The sequence below is a fragment of the Lycorma delicatula genome, chromosome 1, assembly GCF_047948215.1.
Source record: "Lycorma delicatula isolate Av1 chromosome 1, ASM4794821v1, whole genome shotgun sequence".
In the NCBI taxonomy this organism is placed as follows: domain Eukaryota; kingdom Metazoa; phylum Arthropoda; class Insecta; order Hemiptera; family Fulgoridae; genus Lycorma; species Lycorma delicatula.
Genome location: NC_134455.1, coordinates 196,255,634 through 196,283,203, shown reverse-complemented (window position 1 = coordinate 196,283,203; position 27,570 = coordinate 196,255,634). Strand labels below are relative to the sequence as shown.

The following is a 27,570-nucleotide window of genomic DNA, read 5'->3' as shown; positions in this document are numbered from 1 at the left end:
TGCTCTGCACGAACAAAGTAGTGATATTTAGTTACACTGAACGAGCACATGTTTTAGCTGCTTGGAAAGAAGCATTTCCAAGCAGTTTTCTTAAAACTATTTTTAAAAATTATTAACTTTGTTTTCCAGTTCAAAATACATATTATTTTATTCTACTTAGCAATGTGCTGCTGAAGTTACGTTATAAAACGAAATTTACATTACCGTGTCAGAAATTATTATCAGTGCTTATATCTAAATGGCACAACAGATATTTGAGGTTATGTTTCTCTTGAGTAAGATCAAATCTGTGGAACTTTGTTTATAAAATGCCTCCCAAAAAAGACAGTAAAGGTAAAGGTGGCAAAGAAAGCAAAGGAAATCAGCCAAAAAGTAAGGAAGAAGGTTCCGGAAAAGCATCTAAAGAATCTAAGGGGGGAACTGCTGTGAAGGTAACAATTATAGTATTGTTTAATTAAAAACTTTTCAATATAGCTGTAGTTTTTATAAATAATATCCTCGGGAATTCGCAACTAATATTTTCAATTTTGGCGATGTACCTAATGTTTTGAAATATCTACGTTTAGATCGGGAGAAGTTTAAGTAGATAAGGACCCTTATTCGTTATTTTTTGTGGAATATACTAATACTGAAAGATGTTTTTATTGGTTTTTCATTGTATATTATTGTGTTAGTATTATCTTTCAGTATGGTTTTATTTGTCATATATGGGGTTGTGATTCTGTATGTGTCCCAAGATTTCAGAGATAGTAACAGTATGTCTGAACTATGAAGTGCTTTGTGAAAGAATTGGAGATAAAGTTTAACATACTAATTGAAACGTAGTTGAAAATAAGTGTACGTAGATAGGTAACTTGTGGTTTAAATGCTAGTGCCAAATTAATGATTGACTCCGAAACTTCCTCTTTTTCTGTTTAGCCTCTGGAACCACCGTAAGGTATTACTGTAGAGGCTGGTATGTATGAATATAAATGAACTGTAGTCATGTACAGTCTCAGGTTGACCATTCCTGAGATGTTTTGTTGCTGATTTGCGATGACTTGCTTTGATTGATTCATTTGTTTGATATTCTCAACATCTCCAGATTTCTAATGTAGTGCTGTTTGATTCAGAGAATTTAGATAGCAGAACTTTTAAATAACTTAACTATTTGCACTTACAACACAGTGAAAATATCAAAATCTAATTATAATTTACTACTCATAAAAATAACCAACTTGTGTTCCATATTTTAATAACATTATAATAATTTATATGGACTCTATATAGTCAGTTTATAATTAACAATGTACTTTAAAATTTAGTATTACTGTACTAGCTTGTGGAGCCGTGCATGCATATATATGCATAATTTTGATGTACTGAACCTTATTCTTTGACACTTAGTGCAAACGCGCACTACTGCAGCCACGACTGCGGCTGGTCAGATGCGGCCACAAATTTATAGAGTAAACATGAATCAACGTGCACATGGCTGTTGCGGCCAGCTGGCTGCAACGGCCACTCCTTGTCTATGTGACCAACTACCAACCAGCTGGTTGTTACGACCAAAGGTTTTATGTAATCTTATAGGACAACGCGCACGGTAGATGGCCAGACAGCTATCTGTGAAGTACGCGTTGCTGTTGCTGTAATTTTAAAAAACTATTGAATCATGTCATTCATTTAATTCAATACTAAAAAATTCATTCTCGAGGTGAAAGAACGGCCTGCTTTATGGGATTTATCTTCTGATGAATATGCAAACAAAAATGTAACGAAAAAGATGTGGGAAGAAATAGCAATTGGTGGCAGCGAATGCAGAACACCAAAGGAGAAAAATAAAGTATGTAAGTATTCGAATATAAGTTTATTTTCATAAATTTACAATTTGTTATTTTTTTTAAATATATTTTTTCATCATATAAATTTATTTTGCCACTTGAGAGCACCTTCATTTACAAAGTAACAGGCAAAAATGTTTCTGTTATTTGATGTGCATCTACGCTGGTTCGTTTGTATTTGTGGTGAATTATCCTGGTGTATTTGTAGGATATCCACAGAGCGTTTCCCGAAATCTCACACCATCCCTACTTCTGACATAGTTATATAATAAGCAGCAAGCCTTTGCAGCATAGTGAAGTCAATGTCTAAATTTATGGGCCTGTGAAAAATCCTCCATTTATTCGCCATTATCCCAAGTGTACACTCTATGAAATGTCTAGCTCTAATTAGGCGATAATTAAATTTTTTTTTTCATTATCAAGTCGATTGCCAACATATGAACATATAATTCTGTGAAAATTGGAAAATGCATCATCTGCCACAAATACAAACGGCAAAGGTGTTGGATTTACATGTGAGATTGGCCTGTCTTCAGGAAGATCGGCTTGATGATTTAGTAACCTTTTATAAAAAGTTGACTGTTCAAATATTGTTGAATCGACACACATCCGTAAGAACCTACATCTATCTATGTAAGTAAACTTTGCGTCAGCAATGGCCATTTAATACGATCGAAAAGTATTTTTTATAGTTAAAGTAAATTGACGCACTGTTTGGTGGTTTCATAATTCTTACGTGCTTGCCGTCCATTGCTTAACTGCGCCAAGGCAGTTCGGGAAATTTGCTGAAGATTTGAACCCTTTTGCTATTTGTAACCAGTCTTTCATAGGTATTGGTAAAAATTCTTCTTTTAAGTACACCAAATTGCACAACAAACTCTTCTTACAATTTCTCTGATAGTTGTCTCTCCAAGGTGAAAAGCATGGTGCAAATCAACGAATGAATTTCCTGATGCCAGATACCTGAAAACAAAAACATTAATTTGTAAAATTAGTTCAATAATTGTAATTCGGTATTGATAGAATAATTTTATTGAAAAATTAATGTAGTGGTTCACAAATCACTAAAAATGTACAAACTTATTATACTTAAACTATAACTTACTGTACTATAACTTACTTAAAAAATTTACTATAAATTTGATAGTTTTAGGCCCTATGAATTTTGTGTCCGTAAAATTAAAAAAAAAGAAATCCTTAAAATTATATCTTCAATAATTTTTTACAAAGTCAGAATAAAACACACTTTTTTATTTTCAATTTGATCCTTTTTGTATAATTATTGCCAAAAATTTTGCAAGAAAATTTGTAAAGAATAAACCCTGAGTAAAATGATGTTATTATAAAGGTGGATTTTTGTATGTTCTTGAAAAGAATCGCTTTTAAATATACTTATCTATTTTATTTGTTCCTTTTGTTACAGGTATCAGTTTACAGAACAAGTGGCAGAACATAAAGGACTCTTACAACAGAGAAAAAAGAAGGTTAAGTGGAGTTAAGAGTGGTTGTGCGGCTGCCAGAAAAATTCCTTACGTGTATTTTAATTTGTTATCTTTCTTAAATTCCACCAATCTACCAATCACAACTCACTCTAGTTTAGAACTGGACCCGCAAGATACACCTGCAGGACCTTACCAGAAGGGTGATTGCAAAAAAAGAAAGCCGCATGACAAAGTAGGCGAAAACTAATGGAAGTGTTGAAAGAATCTTCGGAAGCTAAAATTAATCTTGTAAGAGAATTATTAAATGATGAGGATAGGTTGTTCATGATGTCATTAGTTAACGAATTGAAAATAATTCCTCCAATGCTTAAGTTACTGGTGAAGCGACAATTAATCAATGTTCTGGAAGAGGCTCAACTGCAAGCCTGTCATGCATCAAATGCGCCTTCTCCGCAGGGTTATTCAAGCCAATGCAGATACCACCCTAGTACCTCAAATTCAAATACTTACTACAGTTAAGGATATTCAACTCATTCGTATCCTACGCTGCAGTCTCCTGAGGCATCATTAATGTCCACTTCGGTTTCTAGTGAACATAACTATGTTCTTGATGAAGGAAGGTCACCTTTAATTACCTGTTTTGATGAGGCTCAAGACCAGTAACTTTATAAATAAAAACTAATTTTAATTTTATTAAAACTACTTTAAAAATAATAAGATAAATTTTACTAGCGGTTAAAGACATTGTTCTTTAATTGATATTGCGTACGATTTTGAATTAGTCTGTTCAGTAATATTGTCATGTTATTATGAAAAATAAAACTTACCTCAAAGTTACGATTAGTTTTTCTTCATTTCCTATTCACTGGCGCATTGCTGTGTCTATGCCTCTTATATTTTCACCAATTTTATGTAATAAACAATCAAAAATTTTTACTGACATTCTAGTAAAATTGAAAAATTCTTTTTCATGTCGTAGATTGCAAAAAAATGAAAAATATTCCTTTTGACAACCGGTCGTGGCCGTAGCCGCAGTAGTACGCGTTTACCCTTAAGTATTGTAAATGTCAGAAATTAAGTTGACCACATCCATAAAATCTAATAAGGAAAATATATATATATATATATATATATATATATATATATATATAAAATAGGTAACACTGAGCAGTTACTTGATCAAAGTCAATTTATTTCATATTGAAATTTGTTAATGTATCGACAGAAAAATTAAAACTCAACATAAATTAAGTGTCTGAAATCCAAAATAAACCTTAAACTAACCTTAATAGTTGTCAAGAGTCAGCCGCTTTTTGTTGGTGCACTTTGTAAGGTGATTCTTCATTGTACACATGACTAATAGGACAGAACATGTTGTGTAGTCTCTCTGTGTAATGACTACATTTCCATTTAAATATAAATTTAGCCAAGTGTCATATAAGATGGTGTTTAATATTGCCATAGCTTGGTACTTTACCTGTACTCTCTCCACAAAACTCTGTCCTTAACTGTAACCTCCCTCCACAGACCTCTATCCTAAACTTTAATTCTAACTACTCTGTACAGAATGGATTAACATCTCAACAAGTCACCATAACCCATGAAACTTATTGTTACTTGACTAGAAGGTAGTAATGTGTTAATATTGGGGACACTTTATATGCATTTTTTTTAAAGTACCGCCTCTTTTCTCTGTTTTCTATTGCTATTTTGTATGTTAATTATTGTATCTAGTTTAAATATTATTAATAAATTGTATATTTATCATTAACTAGATTATATTAGCTAGTAGAGTGAGCATAGATTATGTTGATATATATACAATTCATTAGCATAAGGAATCAACATATTCTAACCAAACATTCTACGCTCACTCTGCTCGCTAACCTCATGTAATTAACATTAAATATGCAACTTATTAATAAGAAAAGTAAACTAAATATGAAAATTAGCAGCATTTAAAAACAGCACAAATTGAGTGCCACCCTGTTAAAGTGGCGCAGATTTTGACCTTGTATGGGCTACCCATTGTCCAGACCTGCTTACTGACAGATCTTGTGTTTTCTTAATTCTAAGCAAATCTAATATCACATACTAAAGTATGAAAAACATTGAAATTGATCAAATAATTGCTCAGAATTATTGATATTAAAATGGAATATAAATTAGCAAACAACCAAAGTAATAAACAAACCAGCAGTAATTTTGAAATTTTAGTGGAAATACATGAAAAACCGTATTGCAGCATATAGTAATATTTGTACATTTATTCCTATTACATATGTAGGAAACTTTGTATTTAAATCTTCTTTTGTTTTATTTTCTAGCAGACAAGTCTTTTTTTATAGTATTTATCAAAAATCTCTTGTACAGGTTGCTCAGTTCTCTTTATATATGCGTGGATGTGATAGAGGGTGGCCATCAATAACAAAGTAGTATTGACCTTTTGATGATAAAAAATTTTATCAAGTTCTATTCCAACACCATATTAAGTTTGATGTATTTGTTTAATTATATTCACTGTTCATTTTTTTTGGTGTTGTGAGACTTCAAAGGTGATCATGCTATTTCTTAAGATGAATTCTAATAAATTGGAGTTAAATTTTTATGTGCAAATAATTAAAATATTAAAAGGGTTTTGAGGGAGGTATGTCTGTTCTTTGTCATGTTTAAATCTTGATTTCTATGTAATTCTCTTATTTAAACAATGACTAAGAGAATAGACTTGCTTTAGCTCTCTCAGTTAGTAAAAGAAGATATATATATATATATATATTCCAGTACGAGACAGCAAACATTTACATATATGCTGATTATGCTATTCAAAATATAAAAATTATAACGTCAAATAAAATTACAAAAAATTAAAAGATTATGTTTTAATGTAATAAATATTGGATTTATTCCAACTGAATATGCAGGATACCGTGAAAACTAGTTATTGGAAATTAATGTGCTAAGTTAACTAATCTAATTACTGTTTTGCTGGTTTTTATTTCATATAATATATATATATATATATATATTAACAGGAGTATCTGGTTTAACCTAGCTAGAGGTTAAAAATGATGGTTTATCTTTCAGAATTGGTAAATGTAATATTTCATGTTAAAAGATATAATGTAGCCATGGTTTTTTAATTAACTTCCTATCTAGATTGGTTAATTTGGTCCTGCTGTTATATGATATGAAAATTAACTGGTAGAAATAGTACAAAGTGGATTACTAATAAATTTATTTGAATCTTATCATTTTAATCACAAAGGTCATAAAAAGACTGCATTGATGGAGATCTGTGTACAGCAGTTAAATTTTATGAATGTAGATTTTCAACAATTATTAATTTCTGAAATATTAATTTTGCGATGATTGTAAAAACTGGTGTGAGGAACATTTTTCAAATTTTTCAATTATAAAGTTTTTATTTGCGTCCAAGAAATGTTAAGAATTTTTTGAGTGAAGATGTTTTTATATATGTTTTTTGATCCATAAAATAAAAACAAATTCTAGAACTTTCCTCCAGTAACTTTCACAAAAAAAAAAAAAATAGTAAACTAGAAAAGACTGGAAATAAAATACATACTATTTTAGTTTAATGAGAATTTATTGCGTTAAATTATCAATAAACTAATAAAACATTGCAAAAAATTTTTTGATAATTTAATTGTGAAAAATTCTATGTTGAAAAATCAACTGAAAGTAAATAAAAGTTAAAGAAATTAAACTTTAATTAAAACTTTAACTTAGGAGGAAACTATTATAATTTTACACTAGTTTAAAAGTCTTTTGGTATTGTTAAAAAATTGAGAAACAAAACTAACTACCGAAAATGAAAAAATCTGATGTGGACACCACATGACTTACTTGTAGCCTATTAAATTACATATACACATTTTTTGCATAAATTACTTAATTTGAGCTTATTTAATTTGAAAGTGAGATATGTTCCTCCAATTCTTTAATAAAGTGGACAGTTACACAATTGCTGAAGTATTAGTTTTTTTTACAATCACCAAATATTTACATCAGATATTTATACAATTATTAATTAAACAATCTTACCTGAAATATTAGGTTAGAGTAAATGTTCCTTGATTACTCTTTAAGTAAATAATCCAAAAATAAATAATAATAAAAAAAAATCCAATAATAAAAACTGGTTATTCTATATTGTATGGTCAAAATAATATTTTTAACTAGTATGCATGAGTTCACTAAACAGAATACTTTAATTATTATTACCTTTTATTTACAACAATGTTATATGAAATATTAGGATAGAGTAAAAGTCCCGTTAACATTAAGGAAAGATGATAAATATAAAGAGGAAAGAAAACGTTAATACCAAGGAAAGAATAAAAAGGTTAAGAGAGGATGATGAATTTAAAGAGGGAGAAAATTTGAAAACTGGAGAACACGTACACAAATTAAGATCAGAAGAATTCTGTCAAACCAAAGAGTGATTAAATGATGGGCAATAAAAAACAAATAAAAGACATGATGATCAACTCTGACTTAGGGAGGATATTGTTATTGGAGACAATATCAGAGGAGTAATAAACTAAAAGATAAGAATTTTTTGCAATTTATTAAAGATCAGGCATGTATGCCTCAGTGTATATGTTGTTCTTGTGAGAGTTATTTTTCAGTCACTCTGTAGATAAAATTAAACAGAAATTCCAGAATAATTAAATAAAATTAAACTAGAAAATCCAAAAATAATGATTCTTTATTATAATTTTCAATAATATTAATCAGATGTTTCACCAAATCTATTACACATACACATATGTAATAATAATGCCTATTAAATTACGTCGTACACTCATTTTTAAAAGTACATAAAATTTTATTTCATTAATAACTTCTGATTTTTAAAATTTTTATTATTGAATTATTAATTATTGTAAATTTTTTTACAATCACAGTTTAATAATTATTAATAAATCAATATATTTGTATTTAAATTAAAAAAAAGTTAGAAAAAATAAATTAAAAAAAAAAGTTAAAAAAAGAGATGAAGTTTGATTCAAACCGATGTCTTTCCTTGTAAGATCCAAATATTTCATTATTTAAAATGTTATTTGGTAATAACTCTGGATTGAATAAAAATAAGTACTACTTATGATATATTGTTGAAAAGCTCTCAATGAGGGATTATTACTGCAGCTAAGAAAAAATCCAAAATACAAATTTTTGGGGATTTCGGGCTTTTTTGGAAACTTCAGTTCACTTGATTGCACTAAAAAGGGGAAGTGCACAACTAGATGTTAAAGCAGTCCTAAATCCAAAATTTCAACATCCTACGGCTAATTGTTTAGGAGTGATGTGAGATACGTACATACATACAGACATCACACCGAAACTAGTCAAAATGGATTCAGGGATGGTCAAAATGTATATTTCCGTTGAAATCTGAAAACTGAAATTTTTTGTGATCACAATACGTCTTTTACTTCGTACAAGGAAATAAAAAGAAACAGTAAAAAACTTTCAGATGAATAATGTTCATAAAGCTCTTTTGCATTGCTTACATGTTTGGTCCACACATTTTAAAACTTATTGGGCGGCCTGTATTGAATTATTGTTGTTTATTATAGCTTTAGTAGTGTTGTAAATCCTTATTTTGCCTATTGTCTCTTATTTTAACTCTTTTATTGTATATTTTGTAAGTTTTTATGTGTGGGAACCATTGGATATTTTAAGGAGAATTAATAACAGACATGTGATAATGTAATGGCATTAAATCAGCTTATCATAAAGCTTGAAAGCTCATTAATTCATCTGCTGCATCCAATTAAATTGTTTACTGCAGTTATATTCAGATAATTCATATCTCACAAAAGAAAAAAAAGAAAGTTTTTTTGGTATATAAGTACCTTCTAAAGGAGATTCTAAGATATTTTGTTAGAAATTTAAGACACATATCTTGTAAACCATTCGTAAAAAATTAGCAGTCCTAAAGTTTTGTTGCCAATTGTACCATTCCAAACAGTAGCATAAAATCCATATTGTTGTATTATTGTTAAGTAGAAACTACTTTTTACTGTGTCATATACATTGTCCTCTATGTTCTGTGTCCTTTTACATGTTTGGTAAAATCACCTACTTCCTCATCTATGTCTTCTATTTCTTCACTCTCTATTGAAGAGACAAATGATATTCTAACAGTTGTTAAAACTGATCTTTGAAAACCTATATTACAATAATTTTGTGGTTTTAGGCTTTGAATCTACTTTCACTAGAACATTTATCTCACTGTGGTGCTTATAATGCCATAAATGTACCAACCTTTTATTTGCTAACCATCCTACTCCAGCATTTTATAATATCTTGATTAAAATTTCTGTTTCCTTTAACCTTATTTCATGAACTTCCTACAAGATGAATTGGTAGAATCTTGCTTTTGATCTGGAAGGTTCTAGGTTTGAATCCTGGTCATTTTTCCTACATTTCAAAATTAATTTCTTATCCATTAGAAAAGTTATGTAAAATAAAAAAGACAAACTGTTATTGGATTTCAGTCTATTGCTACTTTGGAATAAAAGTAATTGTACTAGTTAACAATATAACTTACTTAAAATTATTTATTTCTCATTTTATGTTACATAGTCTACCATTCTTTTATAATTTATGATATTCCATACTCTGATTCAAAATTTTATGGTTCTTATACTTCTGATATTTTCTTGAGCAGTTCCACCTCAAGATGTAGGGACTATTTTATTGTTGAAATATTTTACTCAAGAGGGATTCAGTCATAGTTTTTCACTTAATTTTTAGTTTTGTTTCTTCTTTTTTAATTGTTATATTCTTTTTACCATAACCTTATTAGTTTTCCCTGATTAAGTGATGAATTAATTTACTGCTGCAACTTTGTGTTAGTGTAGTTCATTATACTTTCATCCATTTGATATGTTTTTGGAACACATTCAAAATATTCTTATGTTTATATTGTTTATATTCATTACATTCATATTTATTATTTTATAGGTTAGACACATATTATGTGAGAAACAGTCAAAGTCACTTGAAGCTCTTGAAAAATTAAAATCTGGAATTAAATTCAATGAAGTTGCTACTCAGTATAGTGAAGATAAGGCGAGACAGGGGGTAAGATTTTCTTCACATTAAGTTCTTGAATTTCAGAATTGTAAAAATAGTTGTGTAAATAATAATCTTTTAAGGTTTAAACCAGTTCTGTGAATAACTGTCAGACACTATCAAATGTTGGGAAAACTGAACAGTTACAAGGAGAAAAAACACTTCATTTCCTGGTTTTGTGATATATATTGAATATCATTATTGAACAAACAACATCTATGTTTGTGAATAGATGAACTCGTATGGATCATGTGCTATGTTACAGATGATTGTATCTGGCATTAAAATTTGTGTTCATTTTTCTTATCAGTTGTAATATGTGTTTTATATATATATATATATGTATAAAGATCTTTTTTATTGTGATTTATTTGCATTTGTTTCAGTGCTGATAGTAAAGCTTAGTTAAAAAGGGAAATAATAATTATTAAATGAAGACCTAAAACAGAGAGAATGAAAACACTTTATGAAAAAAAATAGGTGTATAAAAAATAAGTATGAAAACAATTATTTTTTTACAGAGTAAAAACTATGAGACCACAAGTGACTGATACTTTAAATTTTTGATTTTAGATTTTAATTGTCTGCTGTCATAGAGTTTTACATCTGTAAGAATGTACACGCATACACCAGGTGATCGTAATGATCCTAAAAGAAATTGGCTTTGATAATATTATTGGGCTGGTAATTGAATTGCCATTAGATGTGACTTATGAAACATTTACAGGCTTCGTAATGTACATTACGTGTGCAATATTATACCCATCCTGTCACAATAATATTAGTTGAAAAAATAACTTCTACATTTGATTGAAATTAACTTTTTTAAGGTTCATATTATTCATCTTTGCTGTTAATTATATTAATATAAACAACCTACTACAGAACATTGAGATAAGACATACCTTACCTTAATTTTATCATTATTACAGTACTTTTGGAGGATCCTGCATCCTCAGTCGTGATTGAATTTATTCTATTAATTGCACATTTAAAAGAGAGATATTAAAAATATTAAAAAATTAACAAAATACTATGTTACTAAAATAAACCTTGCACAAATTGTAATGTTTAATACAGTAATGAACATTACACCATATGTGTATTATAATGAAAACTACATATTAATTTATATTTTAAGTGCTGCTACCTGTTGCTGTTTTGATAAGAATGTCTCCTGCAAATACTGTCTGATGGTTTATCAAACTGGAATTCTGTTTGTATTTATATATGTAATATTTTTATAATATATTTAATTTTTTTGTCATGTTTATTAATTTCTGATATTTCTAAATTTGTGTCACTATTAAAAATTGAATGTTTTGTTGTCTATGAGATGGTCTGTCATATTAGATAAACCTAATTTACTATTCTTGATTTCTATAATGTTCAAGAACTCTAGTTTTAAAATGTTAACTCTAGTTTTAAAATGATCTATTCATTTTTCCTATATAAATACCACCACAGTCATTACATTTAATTATAAATTCCACACATATTGTTTATTTTTGTTTTTTACTTCCTTTTATGACATAAAGAAAGTATTGTGATTGTGAAAAATGTAGGTTTTCAGATTTCAATGGAAATATCCATTTTGACTAGTTTCAGTGTGACTTCTGTACGTATGTACTTATGCACATATGTGCATTTGTATCTCACATAACTCAAAAATGATTGGCCGTAGGATGTTTAAATTTTGGATTTAGGACTGTTGTAACATCTAGCTGTGCACTTCCTCTTATGATTGTAATCAATTGAACCAAAAGAGTACAAAATCCCAAAAAATTGGATTTTAGACTTTTTCTTAACTGCAGTAATAAGCCCTCATTGAGAGTTTTTCAATGATAATTCAGAAGTGGTACTTATTTTCATTGGTTCCATAGTTACAGCCAAACAGAATTTTAATTAATGAAATGTTTTGATCTTACAAGGGCACATCGGTTTGAATTGGACTTCATCTCTCTTTTTTTTTTTTTAATTCAAATATATTCATTTAGTAATAATTATTAACCTGAAAAAAATTACAATAAATAATAATTCAATAACAATAAAAAAAAAAATATGAAAAAAATCAGAAGTTAGTGAAATAAAACTTTATGTACTTTTACTTAATTAAGTGTGTATTTTTAACTTAATAGGCATATAAGGAAGTCATGTGGTGTCCACATAAGATTTTTAAATATTTTATTAGCAGTTATTAGATTTGTATGCAGGTCTAAATATCTCTTTATGTAATTTTTAGTAATGTTTTTATGTATAAGCACTTTGTGTGTATGTTTTCACTTTTGTGTGTTTTATTTACGTGTTGGTTGTAAGGTAGTTATTTTATTTTGATAATTGTTTTTTTATATGTATTAATTAAAGTAGTATTATATCCATTTTCAACCGCTGCATGTGTTATGATGTTTATTCAATTAATAATCATCCGAGTATAGTCATAATTATATATACGAGGGTAAATCAAATATAAACAGGATTTTATTTTTTGAAAAATAAAAGGCAAATATAATTTATGTTTCTACATAGGTTCCTGCTTTAGAAATACATTTTTCCCAGCAAGAAGGAAGGTTTCTTATCGAAGCATTGTAGAATGAAGCTGGTTGTGTCAGGAGTCAGTTACGCACGAATCCCTCCATGCCCTCGTCATCTTCAAATTGTTACCCTCCTAGAGCGTATTTAAGCAGCCCAAACAAATGAAAATCATAGTGCAATAGGTCCGGGCTGTAGGGAGGATGATCAAGTGCATTTATTCTAGTTTTGAGACCGTTAGAGCTGTAGTATGGGGTCTGGTGTTTTATGGAGGAGGATGGCCTCTCAAATTGGTTGGTCTTCTCTTTTGTGGCGATATGCAGCCCTCACCTCATTCAACAGCTCGCACTAGTAAACAGCATTGATTATGCATCATTCAAGCAAAAATCAATGAGAAAAATGCCTTGCCGGTTGAAAAATCCAGTTGAAAGAACGTTGCCAGCTCATAAATAAGTGTTGGCTTTCACTGGGGATGTCTCTCCTTTTCTCCGTCACTCTGTACTGGCTTGTTCCGACTGGGGAGTGTAGTGGTGGAGCCATGATTTGTCCAGGTGACGATCCAACTCGAAAATGGATCACCTTCTTTCATAGACCTTGCTGTAAGCCTCCAACAGACCTCCAAATGTCTCAACTTCTAATCTGCGGTCAAAGGCCGAGGGACCCATCTAACACACACTTTACAGAACTGTAGGTTGTTTGTGATGATCGCTTGACAGCTCCGATAACTTATTCTGATCTGCCCTGCAATTTCGGATACTCTTACTCATCGATTGTTTTTAAGAATGTCTCGAACTGCACAAATGTTTTTGACTGTAATGCTGGTCCAAAGATGGCAATCGTGTTCCTGATTTTCTACTCGTTCTCGCCCTTCCTTGAACTAGTTATGCCAGGAAAACACACGAGTCCTTGACAATATATATCCCTGAACTGTGCAGTCAATTTTGCAAATTTCTGTCTCTTGAACTCCTTCACGAGCAAGAAATTTTATAATTATGCATTGTGCAGAGCATTTGTTGCTTTGACATCATGAGTGTTACTGACGAATTGGTTGGGGGTGTGGAATGGCTGGCTCTCTCCATTCCTAATGACCCCATCCAATCGTACTAGAAGCAGGGGTGCAGTCTTACCAACCGTAGATGCTCAGGAACAAAAATCCCATTTATATTTGATTTAACCTTTTGTGTGTGTGTGTGTGTGTGTGCGCGCGCGCGCATGTATATATATATATATATATATATACATACATTGTGTCATAAAAGTATTAATTTTATGACACCAGCGTAATTTGATTTTTTATGAATCATTGTATTATTATATGTAGGCTTTGTATATACTGATGCTTCAGTTTGATTATCCTTGTTTATTTCAATATTGACATCAAAATGATTTAACATTCTATTATTATTTATTTCAAATGTGAATATTAAATTTTCATCATGAATATAATCTGTTTAATATTATTTTTATTACCGGCGTTATATCTAATGAAAATGTCTTCCACATATTGTTTTCATATTAAAATTTTATGTACATGATGCCATGCACTAATTTACTCATAAATTCATGTGAATATATTTCAAACATGATTGCTGGTAGTGAAAATCCCATAGATAAGGTATTTACTTCCTTGTATGAAGTAAAGGAAGCCTTGTGATTGTGAAAAATTTCAGTTTTCAGATTTCAATGAAAATAACCATTTTGACTTTCCCTGAATCCATTTCGACAACTAGTTTTGGCATGACATCTGTGTGCATGTATGTATGTATGTATGTATTTCGCATAACTCCAAAATGATTAGCTGTAGGATGTTGAAATTTTGGATTTAGGATTGTTATAACATTTAGTTGTACACCTTCCTTTTTGATTGCAATTGACAACCAAAAGGGTCCAAAAAAGCCCAAAATCCCCAAAAATTTGGATTTTGGATTCTTTCTTAGCTGCCTTATTTTCTTAGTAATACGCTCTCATTGAGAGCTTTTCAACAATATATCATAAGTGGTACTTATTTTCATTCATTCCAGAGTTATAGCCAAATAACATTTTAATTAATGAAATATTTGGTTCTTACAAGGAAAGACACATCGGTTTGAATCAGACTTCATCTCTTTTTTTTTTTAATTTATTTTTTATAACTTTTTTTTAAATTTAAATACACAATATATTGATTTATTAATAATTATTAACCTGTAATTGTTAAAAAAATTACAGTAATTAATAATTCAATAATAAAAATAAAAAAAATCAGAAGTTATTAATGAAATAAAATTTGATGTACTTTTAAAAATGTGTGTATGTAATTTAATAGGCATTATTATTTATGTGTATGTGTAATAGATTTTGTGAAACATCTGATTAATATTAATTGAAAATTATAATATAGAATCATATTATTTTTGGATTTTTTAGTTTAATTTTATTTATTTATTCTGGAATTTCTGTTTAATTTTATCTACAGAGTGACTGAAAAATAGACCCTTACAAGAACAACATATACACTGAGGCATACATGGCTGATCTTTAATAAATTGCAAAAAATTCTTACTCTTTTGATTATTACTCCTCTGATATTGTCTCCAATAACAATATTCTCTGTAAGTCGGAGTTGATCATCATGTCTTTTATTTGTTTTTTGTTGCCCATCATTTAATCGCTCTTTGGTTTGACATAATTCTTCTGATCTTAATTTGTGTACTTGTTCTCCAGTTTTCAACTTTTCTTCCTCTTTAAATTCATCATCCTCTCTTAATATTTTTATTCTTTCCTTGGTATTAAAATTTTCTTTCCTCTTTATATTATCATCTATCATATTCTCTTAATGTTTTTATTCTTTTTTTTTGTTTGCAACATTTTCTTCTATTTTTCGTTTTAACATTTTTTCCTCTTCATATTCATCTTCTTGTTGTTTTTTTGGGATATATTTCTTAGGTTATCTTTCTTTTTCCTGTGTGATTGTTTCTTTTTCATTTTTATTATTCTCCAAATAATCCAAAAAACTGAATATTTTACACCATAGGTTGAAATTTGTAACCAGTATACAGTAGTTCAGTAAACAGAATAGTTTAATTATTATTAACTTTTATTCATACGACAAACCAGAAATCTGAAATTTTTGTTAATCAGCAACTCACGAAGATATGAATAATACTGATGTAGTAATATGAGTAATAAAGGGACTTTTACTCTATCCTAATATTTCAGCAATTGTGTAACTGTGCACTTTATTAAAGATCTGCAGGATCATATCTCACTTTCAAATGAAATAAGTTTATATGAAGTGCAGCAAAAAATGTGTATACATAATTTAATAGGCATACAAGGAAGTCATGTAGTTTTTTTTTATGTATAATATTTGTAACAGGTTCAGTGTTAGACTAGAAATGTGCTCAACACAGATCAGTTTTAAATGATTGAGGACACCAAGATCCCACGATTTGATTAGTCCAGACTTCTTTTTGTGGGTTTACTTAAAAAAAAATTGTTTATAAGAGCAATCCATGCACTTTGCAGGAATTGAAGACAAACATTACCAATGTCATCCAGTAGGATACTGCTAATACGATTAGCCAGAAACATAGTCAAACATGTTGATAAGTGCATAGAAGTGGGTGGACGTCACTTTCAACACCTGTATATTATTATGTTAAGTGCTTGCCAGATAACTATTATTTATAGACTAACTAAGTGATGGGGCCTCTTTTAATTTGAACACTTTAGCATCATAATTTACATTTAAACTTTTTAAATTTATTTACTAATTCATAACCATTTTTTATATTAAATGTATTAAGTAAATTCATTCTTTTGTATGAATTTTATAAATTATTTTGAATATAATATACGTGGAGCAGATTTAAAATTGATCAAACAAATTTATAAATTTTTGGTAGTCCAGTTGACTAGGGGCATTCGGTTCAAAAGAATAAACCTAGAATGGTATTTTAAATGTATTATTATAATTAAAAATTGGACTGAATTCTTTTATTAAATATTTTGTCACTTTTAGAAATTAACTGGTTGGATCATTAATTTACTGAAATTTATTTTAAAATAGATAATAATAGATTGTTAAATTATTTAGATGTCAATATTGAAATAAACAAGAATAACCAATTTGAAAAATCAATACATAAAATAAAACCTACATCTTGTAATATAACAATTCATAAAAATCAAATCACCTTGGTCTAATGAAATTAACACATATAAATGTGATTAATAGAGCAATCCAGTATAAACATAATTAAAAGAAAAAAAATAAATATAAAATATTACAGCGGTTGACAATGGATATGATACTATTTTAATTAGTAATATTTATCAATAATAAGTTTATCAAAACACAATAACAAATTAACTACCTTACAACCATCACATAAATAAGACACACAAAAGTGAAAACATATACACAAAGTATTTATATATTAAAACATTACTAAAAATTACTTAGAGATATTTATTTAAATCTGCATACAAACCCAATAACTGCTAATAAAATATTTAAAAAACAAAAGTAGTAATACAAACATAAACGATCTGTGTGGAATTTATAATTAAACGTAATGATTGTGATGGTATTTATATAGGAAAAACAAATAAATCCATTAAAACTAGACTTCTTGAACATTATAGAAATAACAAAACTAGTAAATTAGGTTTATCTAATATAACAGACCATCTAATAAACAATAAACATTCAATTTTTGATTTGACAAATTTAGAAATATTAGAAATAATTAAAGATGCAAAAAAATAAAAATATTACTGATATAAATGCAAACAGAATTTCAATTTGATAAACCATCAGACAGTATTTTAGAGAGACATTCTTATAAAAACAGCAACAGATAGCACTCATATAATAAATTAATAGGTAGTTTTCATTATAATTGTACAGTATTGTAACGAATATTACACCATGTGCAAGGTTTATTTTAGTAACATAGTATTTTGTTTTCTTTTTAATATTTTTAACATTTTTATTTAATGTGCATAATAAAATAAATTTAATTAGACTGAGGATGTGGGATCCTGTGAAAGTACTGTAATGATAAAATTAAGGTAAGATATTTCTTAATATTATCTTATTTTAATATTCTTTACTAGGTTGTTTACATTAGTAGAATTTAATATAGTTATATATATGTAAATATTCATTAACAGATTGATCACTGTGTTTTTATTAATATTGTTTGAGGTATAAAGAATAAATCATTAATCATTTAAGATTTTATGATTAATGATTAAAGATCAATTAAAGAAAATTAAAATTAATTAATCATCATTAAAGATTTATTTTTGTTAAAGATTAAATCATTCTAGTAGTACTGGACAGCAAAATTTATAGATACGTTCGTAGTACAATTTAAAATTTAAAAACAGAAAACAATTTGGAATAAAATGACAAATTATTAAAGAAATATATTTTAATGTAGTTGTAGAATTCAGTATCATCCGTAGATGCAGGTTACTGCAAAAATCAGTTGTTGGAAATTAATATGGTAAGTTTAACTTATCTAATTACTGTGCTTTGGTGGTTTATTTCATGTAATACAGGATCCTGCAACTAGGCATGGTGATTTTGAAAAGGCTGTCATACACTTACTTTTGAACTAATTTCAAAATTTATTGTTGTTATATATTAATGTTACATTGCCATTTGATATTACATATTGAAATATAATAAGAAAAAATACTTGGCTGCAAAAAATCATGTCTGTTAGGTGGCGTCCATTTTTGTCGAGGCACTCTTGTAGACAACTGGTGAAGTCGTCCATATTCCTTCTAAGCCTTTAAATTTCTTGTATTGTAGTATTGGAAAGGGCTTCAAGAGTACATGGTTTGTCTACTTAAACTTGAGCTTTTAGGTAACTCCAAAAAAAAAGTGACAAGGTGACAGGTCTGGTGGCTGAGGAGGCCATTGACATCCCCATGCAATGAAATCAGGTGTCCAGAAAGATGTTGTCTCAAAAAACCCATAGTTGCTTTTGATGTGTGGCAAGTAGTCCTATCTTGCTGAAACTTCATGTTGAAATACATTTTAGCATCAAAATACATGAAGTTAATGTGTTGTCTTTGTAATTCTGGCAGGAAATAATCACCCATGGCAAGGTAGCAATAGTGATCTGTGTTAACAGACACTGTTCATTTGTTTTCATGAAAAAAATAAGGCCCAATAATGCAGGTTCGAGATTAGCCGCACCAAACAGTTAATCTGTGGTAGTACAGAGATTTTTTCTGCAGTTCTTTCGGGTTTTCGTTTGCTCAGTACCAGAAATTCTGTTTGTTTACCATCTCTTATAAATGGAAGTGGGCTTCATCATTCATGATAAAAATGATGTTTGTCTGTCAGCAATTTTGATGCAGTTCTTGTGGGTTTTCGGGTGCCCAGTACTGGAAATTCTGTTTGTGTTTACCATCTCCGATAAATGGAAGTAGTCCTTATCACTTATAATCAAAATGATGTCTGTCAGCAATGTCAACATCATTTCTGTAAACCTGATGAAGTCGTTTTGTTGTAGTCTCTGAACAACCATTTTCTTATAGGGATGGAAATGGAGATCCAACTGTAAGAATCTCCGAAGTGACCTTTCTGACATTCTGATAGCATAAGCATGATGCACTGTTGAACAGTGAGGGCTGGCTTCCACAGCTTGTCACACCCATTAAATGTTTTCTGGGGTCCATACAGTTCAATCACCTCTGTGTGCAGCCCTCTTTTCTATTTTTTTTTGAAGGTGAAAATGCATTTACGCACAGAGTGTTGGACTCTTGCTGATGTTCTTATCCGACCACCACCAGCAGACTACTGACTAAAACCACCCTTGTAAGTAGTAAAACTACACACCCTGGAACCACCATGAGCCATAACATCAGAGTGCGCAGGCTCCAAAACTGGTTCACTATCACTTTTTACAAGAGATCGAACCAATATTTATATTTAACTTGGCTGATATTTAACAATTTCCACATTTTTTTTTACATCATGTAAAAAGCTTTACTAACGACGCAGTCCTATTGGCTACACAGGAGTGTATTACACTACGGATAACAAAACGACAAAGTGTTACAGGTTACGTAAAACAAAGGAGTGACCAATGAAACGCAAAACATAAAACTGGATCTTGAAGAACACGGAGCCCGAAAGAACATGAAAGTAAAAATGTTGGTAGACATTCAATCAAATAAACATGTCATTATGATGCTAGAAACTGGGCGCAGACGCCTTAGCTACAAAGAAAATAATATGAATAATAGAGTTACAATAAAAAACACAATAATTTTTTTTTTTTAAGTTACCACTACAACAAAAGCCTTACTAACAACGCAGCTCTCTTGGCTACACAGACGCAAACTACACCTTGAGTAACAGAAAATAAAAGTATTCCACATTTGTGTAAATGAAGACACAAACAGCAAGACGCAAAACATGAAACAAAACACAAAAAACAATCTGACGTAACATGAGAGTAACACACTGAAGGAAACCAGAAGTTCGACCAGCTGATTACAGCGTGATTATGACACCAACTATTGGGCATAAACGCCTTAGCTATTCAGAAATATAACACAGTTACAACACGAAACACACAAGATAACACTGCAACATACAACTTTTTTTTTTTAACAAATAGCTTCGTTCATATAACACCTTGCCACGTACATACCTCACCCATAACACAACACAGGCACACTGAACATTTAATGCCTTGATAACACCAAATCAGTCAACCGCTGCATCGATCATTGGTTCTTGTTCTCCTTCTTCCTGGACATAGATGCCATTATGAATCTAGCTGTGGCCGCCCATGACTCTTTATTTCTGAGCATTATTTCAACTATGTTGTCCGGGGAGATGGGACCTACAAGCCGAACAACATCTCTTCTTTGTTTCTCCCAGTGTGAACAGTCAAACATGGTTTGCTCAGCAGTGTCCTCTGCCGAGCAATACCCCACATTCACGGTTGTCACTCCTTCCCTCTTATAAAAGTAAGAGTTGAAACACCCATGGCCGCTAAAAAATTGGTTGAGAAAGTTACCCAACTCACCCATTGAGTTGGGCAACCAACTCAAAGTTGCTGCATACCCAATGCTCTACGTTGGGCAGCAGTCTCCTGGTCCAAGCCTCTTTTGACTGATAACTCCCATTGTCTCTGCCAATGCCTGAAAAGATTCGATCTGGCCTCGCTCTAGGTAGCCCCTTTCTTCCTTTCCCTATGCTGTCTGGCCAAAATATCCCGGGAGGGGACTCTCGCCAGAACCATATCCGCATCATACAATACTGCTCTGTAGGAGGAAATGACCCTTAAGGCCATCCTCCTATGTAATCTCTTGTGTATGTCTCTTCCCCTTCCCACATTCAGATCCGTATCCCAGGCCATGATCCCGTAAAGGATAATCGAATCCACAACTGACACCAGAAGTTTTCTCTTAGACTGTTGTGGACTCCTTGTTTCGACATCAGGCGGCTAAAGGCCACATCAGTCCTCTTGACCTTAGAGGCCGTTTCCCTGATGTGTACCTGGAAGATCAGTCGTTTTTCCAACCAAACCCTCTAGGTACTTAACTTCCGACACAGGAACAATGACTTCCTCCCCCATTATGAACACAACCTCCTCCTCCCTGCGAAGATGATGTCCTGTGTCTTTTCCATTGCAACCTGTAACCCACTACCCTCCATCCAGCCCACGATTGTCCTTATTGCATCATCATATCTGACGATCAACTCTCCTCCATCCTGGCAGTCATCAGAAAAGCAAGATCATCCACATATGCCATGGTTTTTGCCCCTTCTGGTAATTCTAGCCTCAAAACTGAGTCGTAGGCAATGTTCCACAGGAATGGGCCCAAAACTGACTCCTGTGGAACACCAGCCATAACGCCTCTTCCACACATGCGCTCCCTCAGACTTGTAAAACCATATATCTTTCGCTCAGTTAGTTGCCTATACTTCTCCATAGGTTAAAACTGACCTTCCTCGCCATCAGGACTTCAACGACCATCATCCAAAGGAGTGAATTGAACGAGTTCTCGATGTGGAATTGGATGAGGCCTGCCATTTTCCTTGTCCTAAGCATTCTTCTGAGCGCATAACATCCTTCACAGTGCCCCCAATCCTTCCGAATGCATCCATGTTAGATCTTCCCCTCCGAAAGCTAAACTGGCTATCTGCCAGACCACCACTCTTTTCGATCTCTTCCTCGATCCTGGACAGCAACAACTGCTCAAACAGTTTGCCCTCCTGCATTGAACAGGCCTATTGGCCTGTACGGCGAAGGGTCCTCCATGGATCTTTCTGGTTTCCTGAGAAGGATTAACTTACCCTTCTTCCAATCCACCAGGAAGCACTCACAATAGATCAAATTGCTCAAGCAGTCTGCCACCAACTGAGGTGCTGCCTCCACTGGTGCTTGAACTACCTTGACTGGCACCTCATTCGACCCTGTACTTTTGCCCATGTTGACCTACTGGCTGCCTTCGTCACTTCTTCTGGAGTGAAATTCCTCACTTCATTAAAGCCCAGCTCCTCCCAGAGCTCAAGCTCACAGTCTGGAAAGAGAGTGTTGACCACCCTCCTTAACAACCCACTGGCTAGCATCAGAAGAGGCCTATCAAACTTCTTAGTGACGATGCAATAAGCATCCCCCCAAGGATCTCCGTCCAGCCTTCTACACAGAACCCTCCACCTCTCTTTCTTTGACTCCCAGATGGCTGCCTTAAATTCCTTCCTGGCTGCATGAAATGCCTTCTATGCCTCCTGTCTACTACTGCCATTGCTTTTCCTACCTTCTTGAATAAACCTCCTCTTTGCCCTCTTGCACATGATGCTCTTTGCCACCACATCCAGACATCACCACTATACTGTTTTTCTCCTACAATTATCAAGAGCAGGTCTCACCGCCTGGCAAGTCGAATCAAGCATGCCAACCATGTCTCGAAGAGTCATAACCTCCTACATTCATTGATCTCTTTGGGGGAGATCATCCTTCTCCCTTACCTAGCGTTGGTAGCAAGGCTCACGGACTGCAACTCGAAGTAAACATAACAATAATCACTTAATGATGACTCTTTGGTCAAAACCATCCACTCTCCAAACATCCTGTAAAGGTCTTCCTTCACAAATGTCACATCAAGAATGCTACCTTAGTCATGTCTAAGGAACATCGCAATATTTCTGAGATGCAGACACACCAGGCTCCTGAGGTCCATCATCGCCATCAACCTCCTGCTCCTTATATCTATTTGGATGCATCCCCATTCAGCATTCTTTGAGTTAAAATCGCCAGCCTCCGTGCAGTTCCTGGTCTCAAAGATCCTGTCATTTGAAAATTATTCACCCACTTCATAATGGTATCGCATTTTGGAATGCGACCATGATAACCAACATTAAAATGGTTTTGAAATCATTTCTGTGTGAGCACTACAGTACAACGTGTTTCAATGAAGGTGTTGTAAACAAACACGTGATGCGCTACAGACTACTAAGGCTCCATTGCTATTTAAATGGCATTTGGCAATGAGTACATTCAGTCATTCTAGCCCTTATTCGGCCCATCACAACACGTATGACGGTCTTTTCAAAACCACCATACCTTGTTGCTGTACTCTGCAGCATATATATATATATTGCAGATAACACTAAACAATAGGTCATAATTTTTTCCCAATTGCAGTGTGCTGTTCATAGGCTTAATTGTATAATTTTACTATATTATACTGTTCTGCTTTCTTTTAAGAGAATTTACATATTTATTGTCAAAAGTAGTAATATTGTGATAACCTTTCTTATCCTTCTACTATAATTATGCAATAAGAGTTAATGAATTGCCATCACCAGTCTAAGTAATTATATTATTAATATTAAAATCAGGCGTGGTGTAATGTTTAGGAACAGACTTTGTAACTCTTTTCCAAAATAACGGCTTTAGAAAAGTTGGATTGAGCCTCCATAAGGTGCTCCTGGATATATCCAGGTAAATAGGAGAAACTTGTCTGGTGAACTGAATCTAAACGAACTTTACAGTTTCTTTTATCATCACATCACACCTCACTAGATCACGTCTAGAGTTGTAATTTGGGACCTAAACCCAGACCCACCACTAGTGATTTCATAATCAACCATGAAAGGATTTTTAAGGAATACACCACTGGTTGAACCAAGCAACACCAGAGTTCAGAGAAGGCAGCATTCAAATACAGTGGGCTGCCACTTGGAAGATAACATGTGATCAGAAGCATTGGAATGCCCCAACACTACACACGAACAAGAAAAATACAAAGTCCAAAACATACCAAAGCAAATCACTTACATTATTTCCCCAAAGAAAGCAACAAAACTAAGCCCCTAAAACTAAAAGAAAAATGGACCCTACCCAACTAATCAAGAATGAAAATTAACAAAAAGCAACTGAAAAAATAACTATCATGGATAAACTTGAAGATCTATTCAACAACCTTAAACAAATTGCAGAATAATAAGCCCAATAAAATCCCCCCAAAAAAAACAGCAATGGTGGAACAGTGAATGTGATGAAATAGTGGAGAAAAGACATCAAGCATGGCTAATAATACCATTCCCCAAAATCAGAAACATCCTTCCCAAAAATGAGAAATGTCTTATCAAAATCTAGTAAAACAAAGAAAAGAAACCACCCTAACACTAAGGGGAGTAAAAAGACAACACCATAAAGACACACTTAAGTAAATAGTAGAAGAATTCAATAAAACACAGCTGAGAGTCTACTACAAAATCTTAAAAAATCAGCTCAAACAATACAAACCCCCAAACTTTCTAATAAAGAATGAAAACTGTCAACTGGCCAACAACAATAAAGACAACACGTAAATCCTAACTAAATATTTCAACAAACTCCCAAATTGTGAAGAACTGACAGAACTCCTAAACTTAAACACCAATACCTCAATAACATCACCACCAGAAAACATCACCCCTCCCTCAATAAAAGAAGTCTACCTAGCACTGGGAGAGATGAAGAATTACAAAGCAGCAGGAGAAGATCAGACTTTTGTAGAGATCTGGAAACGTGCAGGAAAGTCAGCAAAAATATCCCTTCATCAACAGCTTGTCAACATCTGAATCAAAGAACTACCAGAACACTGGAAGACAGCCCTCATCCATCTGCTACACAAAAAAGGGGACAAAACAGATCCTAACACTTACAAGGGAATCTCACTCCTAGACACAACATACAAAATTCTTTTAAGAATCATCCTCAACAGGATCAGTTCACAACTCGAGAAAGAACTAGGAGAATATCAGGGAGGTTTCAGACCCTGGAGGAGCTGTCCAGATCAGATCATGAGTCTCAAGCCAAAATGGATTACAACTGGAAAAGAAACTGCGATATGGTGATAACATTTGTAGATTTCAAGAAAGTTTATGACTGCATCCATCAAGAATCCTTGCTAAAAATTGTAAGATACCTCAGACTACATATCAAATTAATAAACATGATAAAACTGACCCTCACAAACACAAAGTCGATGGTAAAATCCAGGGGCGAGCTCTTGGAACCATTTGAGATCAAAACAGGACTGCACCTAGGTGATTGGCTCTCACTGCTATTATTCAGCTGTGCTCTAGAAATGGGAATGGCTCAAACAATGCCCCCAAAAGTAAAAATAGGCCAAAAAATAAAAAATAAACTGTCTTAGTTTCACTAATGACTTGGCACTGCTAACAAACAACATTAACAAAACTGAATCACAGATATTAGAACTTCAAAACATTATAAATAAATTTGGCCTCAAAATATCATTTGAAAAGACTGAAATTATGCCCCAAAAACTAACACGATTAAAAGAAGTAAACATAAACGCTAGTAAAATCAAAATAGTAACCCAATTTAAATACTTTGGAGAAATAATAAAAGACAACCTAAATGAAAGTACCTCTGTCCAAATAAGAAGAAACAAACTAGTTAAAGCTCAAAAATTAACCTGTTACCTTACAATAAAAAATGCCTGTCAATAAATGCAAAAATAAGATGCTACAGCACAGTTATAAAACTAGAAGTCACTTGAGCAGCAGAAACACTCTTTCTTCCAGCTGAATGAACAATCAAAGTCAGAGAGACTCCAGAAAATCAAAAGAAGAATTGGAAGAACCTGCATCAATAAGAAGCACTTGAAAGACAGGCAGTGGTAGATTGCGCCCAACAAAGTCATGTACAAAGAGTTGGAATCCATCAGTGATACCATGCATAAGAGGAGACTATGATTCTTTGGACATATCATGAGGATCCAAGAATCAAAACTTCTGAAACAGTTAGTACAGTAAAATCTCGACTTGAAAAACACCAAGATAGGATGCAGATGGACCAGAGTAGTAAGAGAGGATCTGAAGGAAATTGACCTTACACCAGAAGACACCACAGATAAGATAAAATTAGACAAGAAAATCAAGAACAAAAACATTCTATTTATTTATTTACAAGAAAAAACTTGTAAATAAATATGTTCAACACTTTCTAGTGTTGAACATTTTCAACACTAGAAAGGGCACAAAGATCGGAACATATGAAAAAGTACTGGGAGGACCACAAGGCCCAAACACTCTAATTGAAGAGACTTAGATAGTGGACTCACTATCCAAGTGAGTCATAGAAGTGATTCTATGAGTCATAAAAGATAATAAAATCAGGCTACTGTTTTAAAAATTTATTTAATTATCTTAAATCCTTTAGTTGTGAAAATTTCAGTATTTATTCTCAACCTGCTAAGATCAATTGATAATCCATTCTAATTAATTTCAAAACCTAAGTATTAGCAATCTAAAAGTAATGTGAGTTCTTGAATTACCTATAATGTGGGTACTATTGTATTTCTCAATACTCATATTATAGTATTTTTTTCGGTTATTTTATGTTTAGTTTTTCAGAAGTAGATTTTTATTTAAGTTTATAAGTTAGAGAAGGTGCAGTTTATACTTTTCTATGATTTATAGATTATATGTTTTATGAATGGTTAATGTGATTCAACTTTATGTTATTTGGGATTATTTTCCCTAATGCTCCATAATTTTTGGTTGAAAGTTTATTTTTATAATTTATATAATGTAAATATTTCTAATGGTATATAAAAATGTTTTAATGTACTTACTTATTATTAACTTATCATTACTTACTATTTACAGGGAGACCTGGGATGGATGACGAGAGGATCAATGGTAGGTCCTTTTCAGGAAGCAGCATTTGCTTTACCAGTATCATCTCTTAATGCTCCTGTGTACACTGATCCTCCTGTAAAAACAAAATTTGGATATCATATTATTATGGTTGAAGGAAAGAAATAAATTATCTTATCTATAAGTTTGTTATTTGTTATTTATTATAAAAATAAATGTTTGGTATGGTTACTGGAGTGTTAGTTAATTAAACGGAAAACAAATTCGTAGTTGTTCATAATTTAGAGAAAAAAAAAAATTGTATATCATTATGAGGTATCCAAGTTTTTAAATTTAAAAAATCTGATTTGGTCACTACATGACTTCCTTATGTGCCTATTAAATTATATATGTACACTTTTTTTTAAAATGAAAAGTACATAAAATTTTATTTCATTAATAACTTCTGATATTTTTTTATATATTATACACTTTTTTTTAAAATGAAAAGTACATAAAATTTTATTTCATTAATAACTTCTGATATTTT

The 27,570-nt window shown here is 31.7% G+C and overlaps 2 protein-coding genes across 2 annotated transcripts; both read left to right on the top strand.

Annotated features, from left to right (window-relative positions):
* Positions 1-160: 160 nt before the first annotated feature.
* Positions 161-27,272, top strand: LOC142326893 (peptidyl-prolyl cis-trans isomerase NIMA-interacting 4). The gene is made up of 3 exons (XM_075369628.1): positions 161-431; positions 10,259-10,378; positions 27,051-27,272. The coding sequence occupies exons 1-3, from the start codon at positions 309-311 to the stop codon at positions 27,207-27,209; spliced, it is 402 nt and encodes a 133-aa protein (XP_075225743.1). The 5' UTR covers positions 161-308; the 3' UTR covers positions 27,210-27,272.
* On the top strand, positions 1,677-4,096 carry LOC142326902 (uncharacterized). The gene is made up of 2 exons (XM_075369634.1): positions 1,677-1,829; positions 3,247-4,096. Exons 1-2 carry the CDS (start codon positions 1,766-1,768, stop codon positions 3,510-3,512), a joined length of 330 nt encoding a protein of 109 aa, XP_075225749.1. The 5' UTR covers positions 1,677-1,765; the 3' UTR covers positions 3,513-4,096.
* Positions 27,273-27,570: the final 298 nt, after the last annotated feature.

Coding starts and splice junctions, on each gene's coding strand:
- LOC142326893 (XM_075369628.1), top strand. CDS start 309: ATGCCTCCCAAAAAAGACAGTAAAGGTAAAGGTGGCAAAGAAAGCAAA. Junction 432..10,258: donor AGGGGGGAACTGCTGTGAAG/GTAACAATTATA, acceptor ATTATTTTATAG/GTTAGACACATATTATGTGA. Junction 10,379..27,050: donor AAGATAAGGCGAGACAGGGG/GTAAGATTTTCT, acceptor TACTATTTACAG/GGAGACCTGGGATGGATGAC.
- LOC142326902 (XM_075369634.1), top strand. CDS start 1,766: ATGTGGGAAGAAATAGCAATTGGTGGCAGCGAATGCAGAACACCAAAG. Junction 1,830..3,246: donor AAAGGAGAAAAATAAAGTAT/GTAAGTATTCGA, acceptor CTTTTGTTACAG/GTATCAGTTTACAGAACAAG.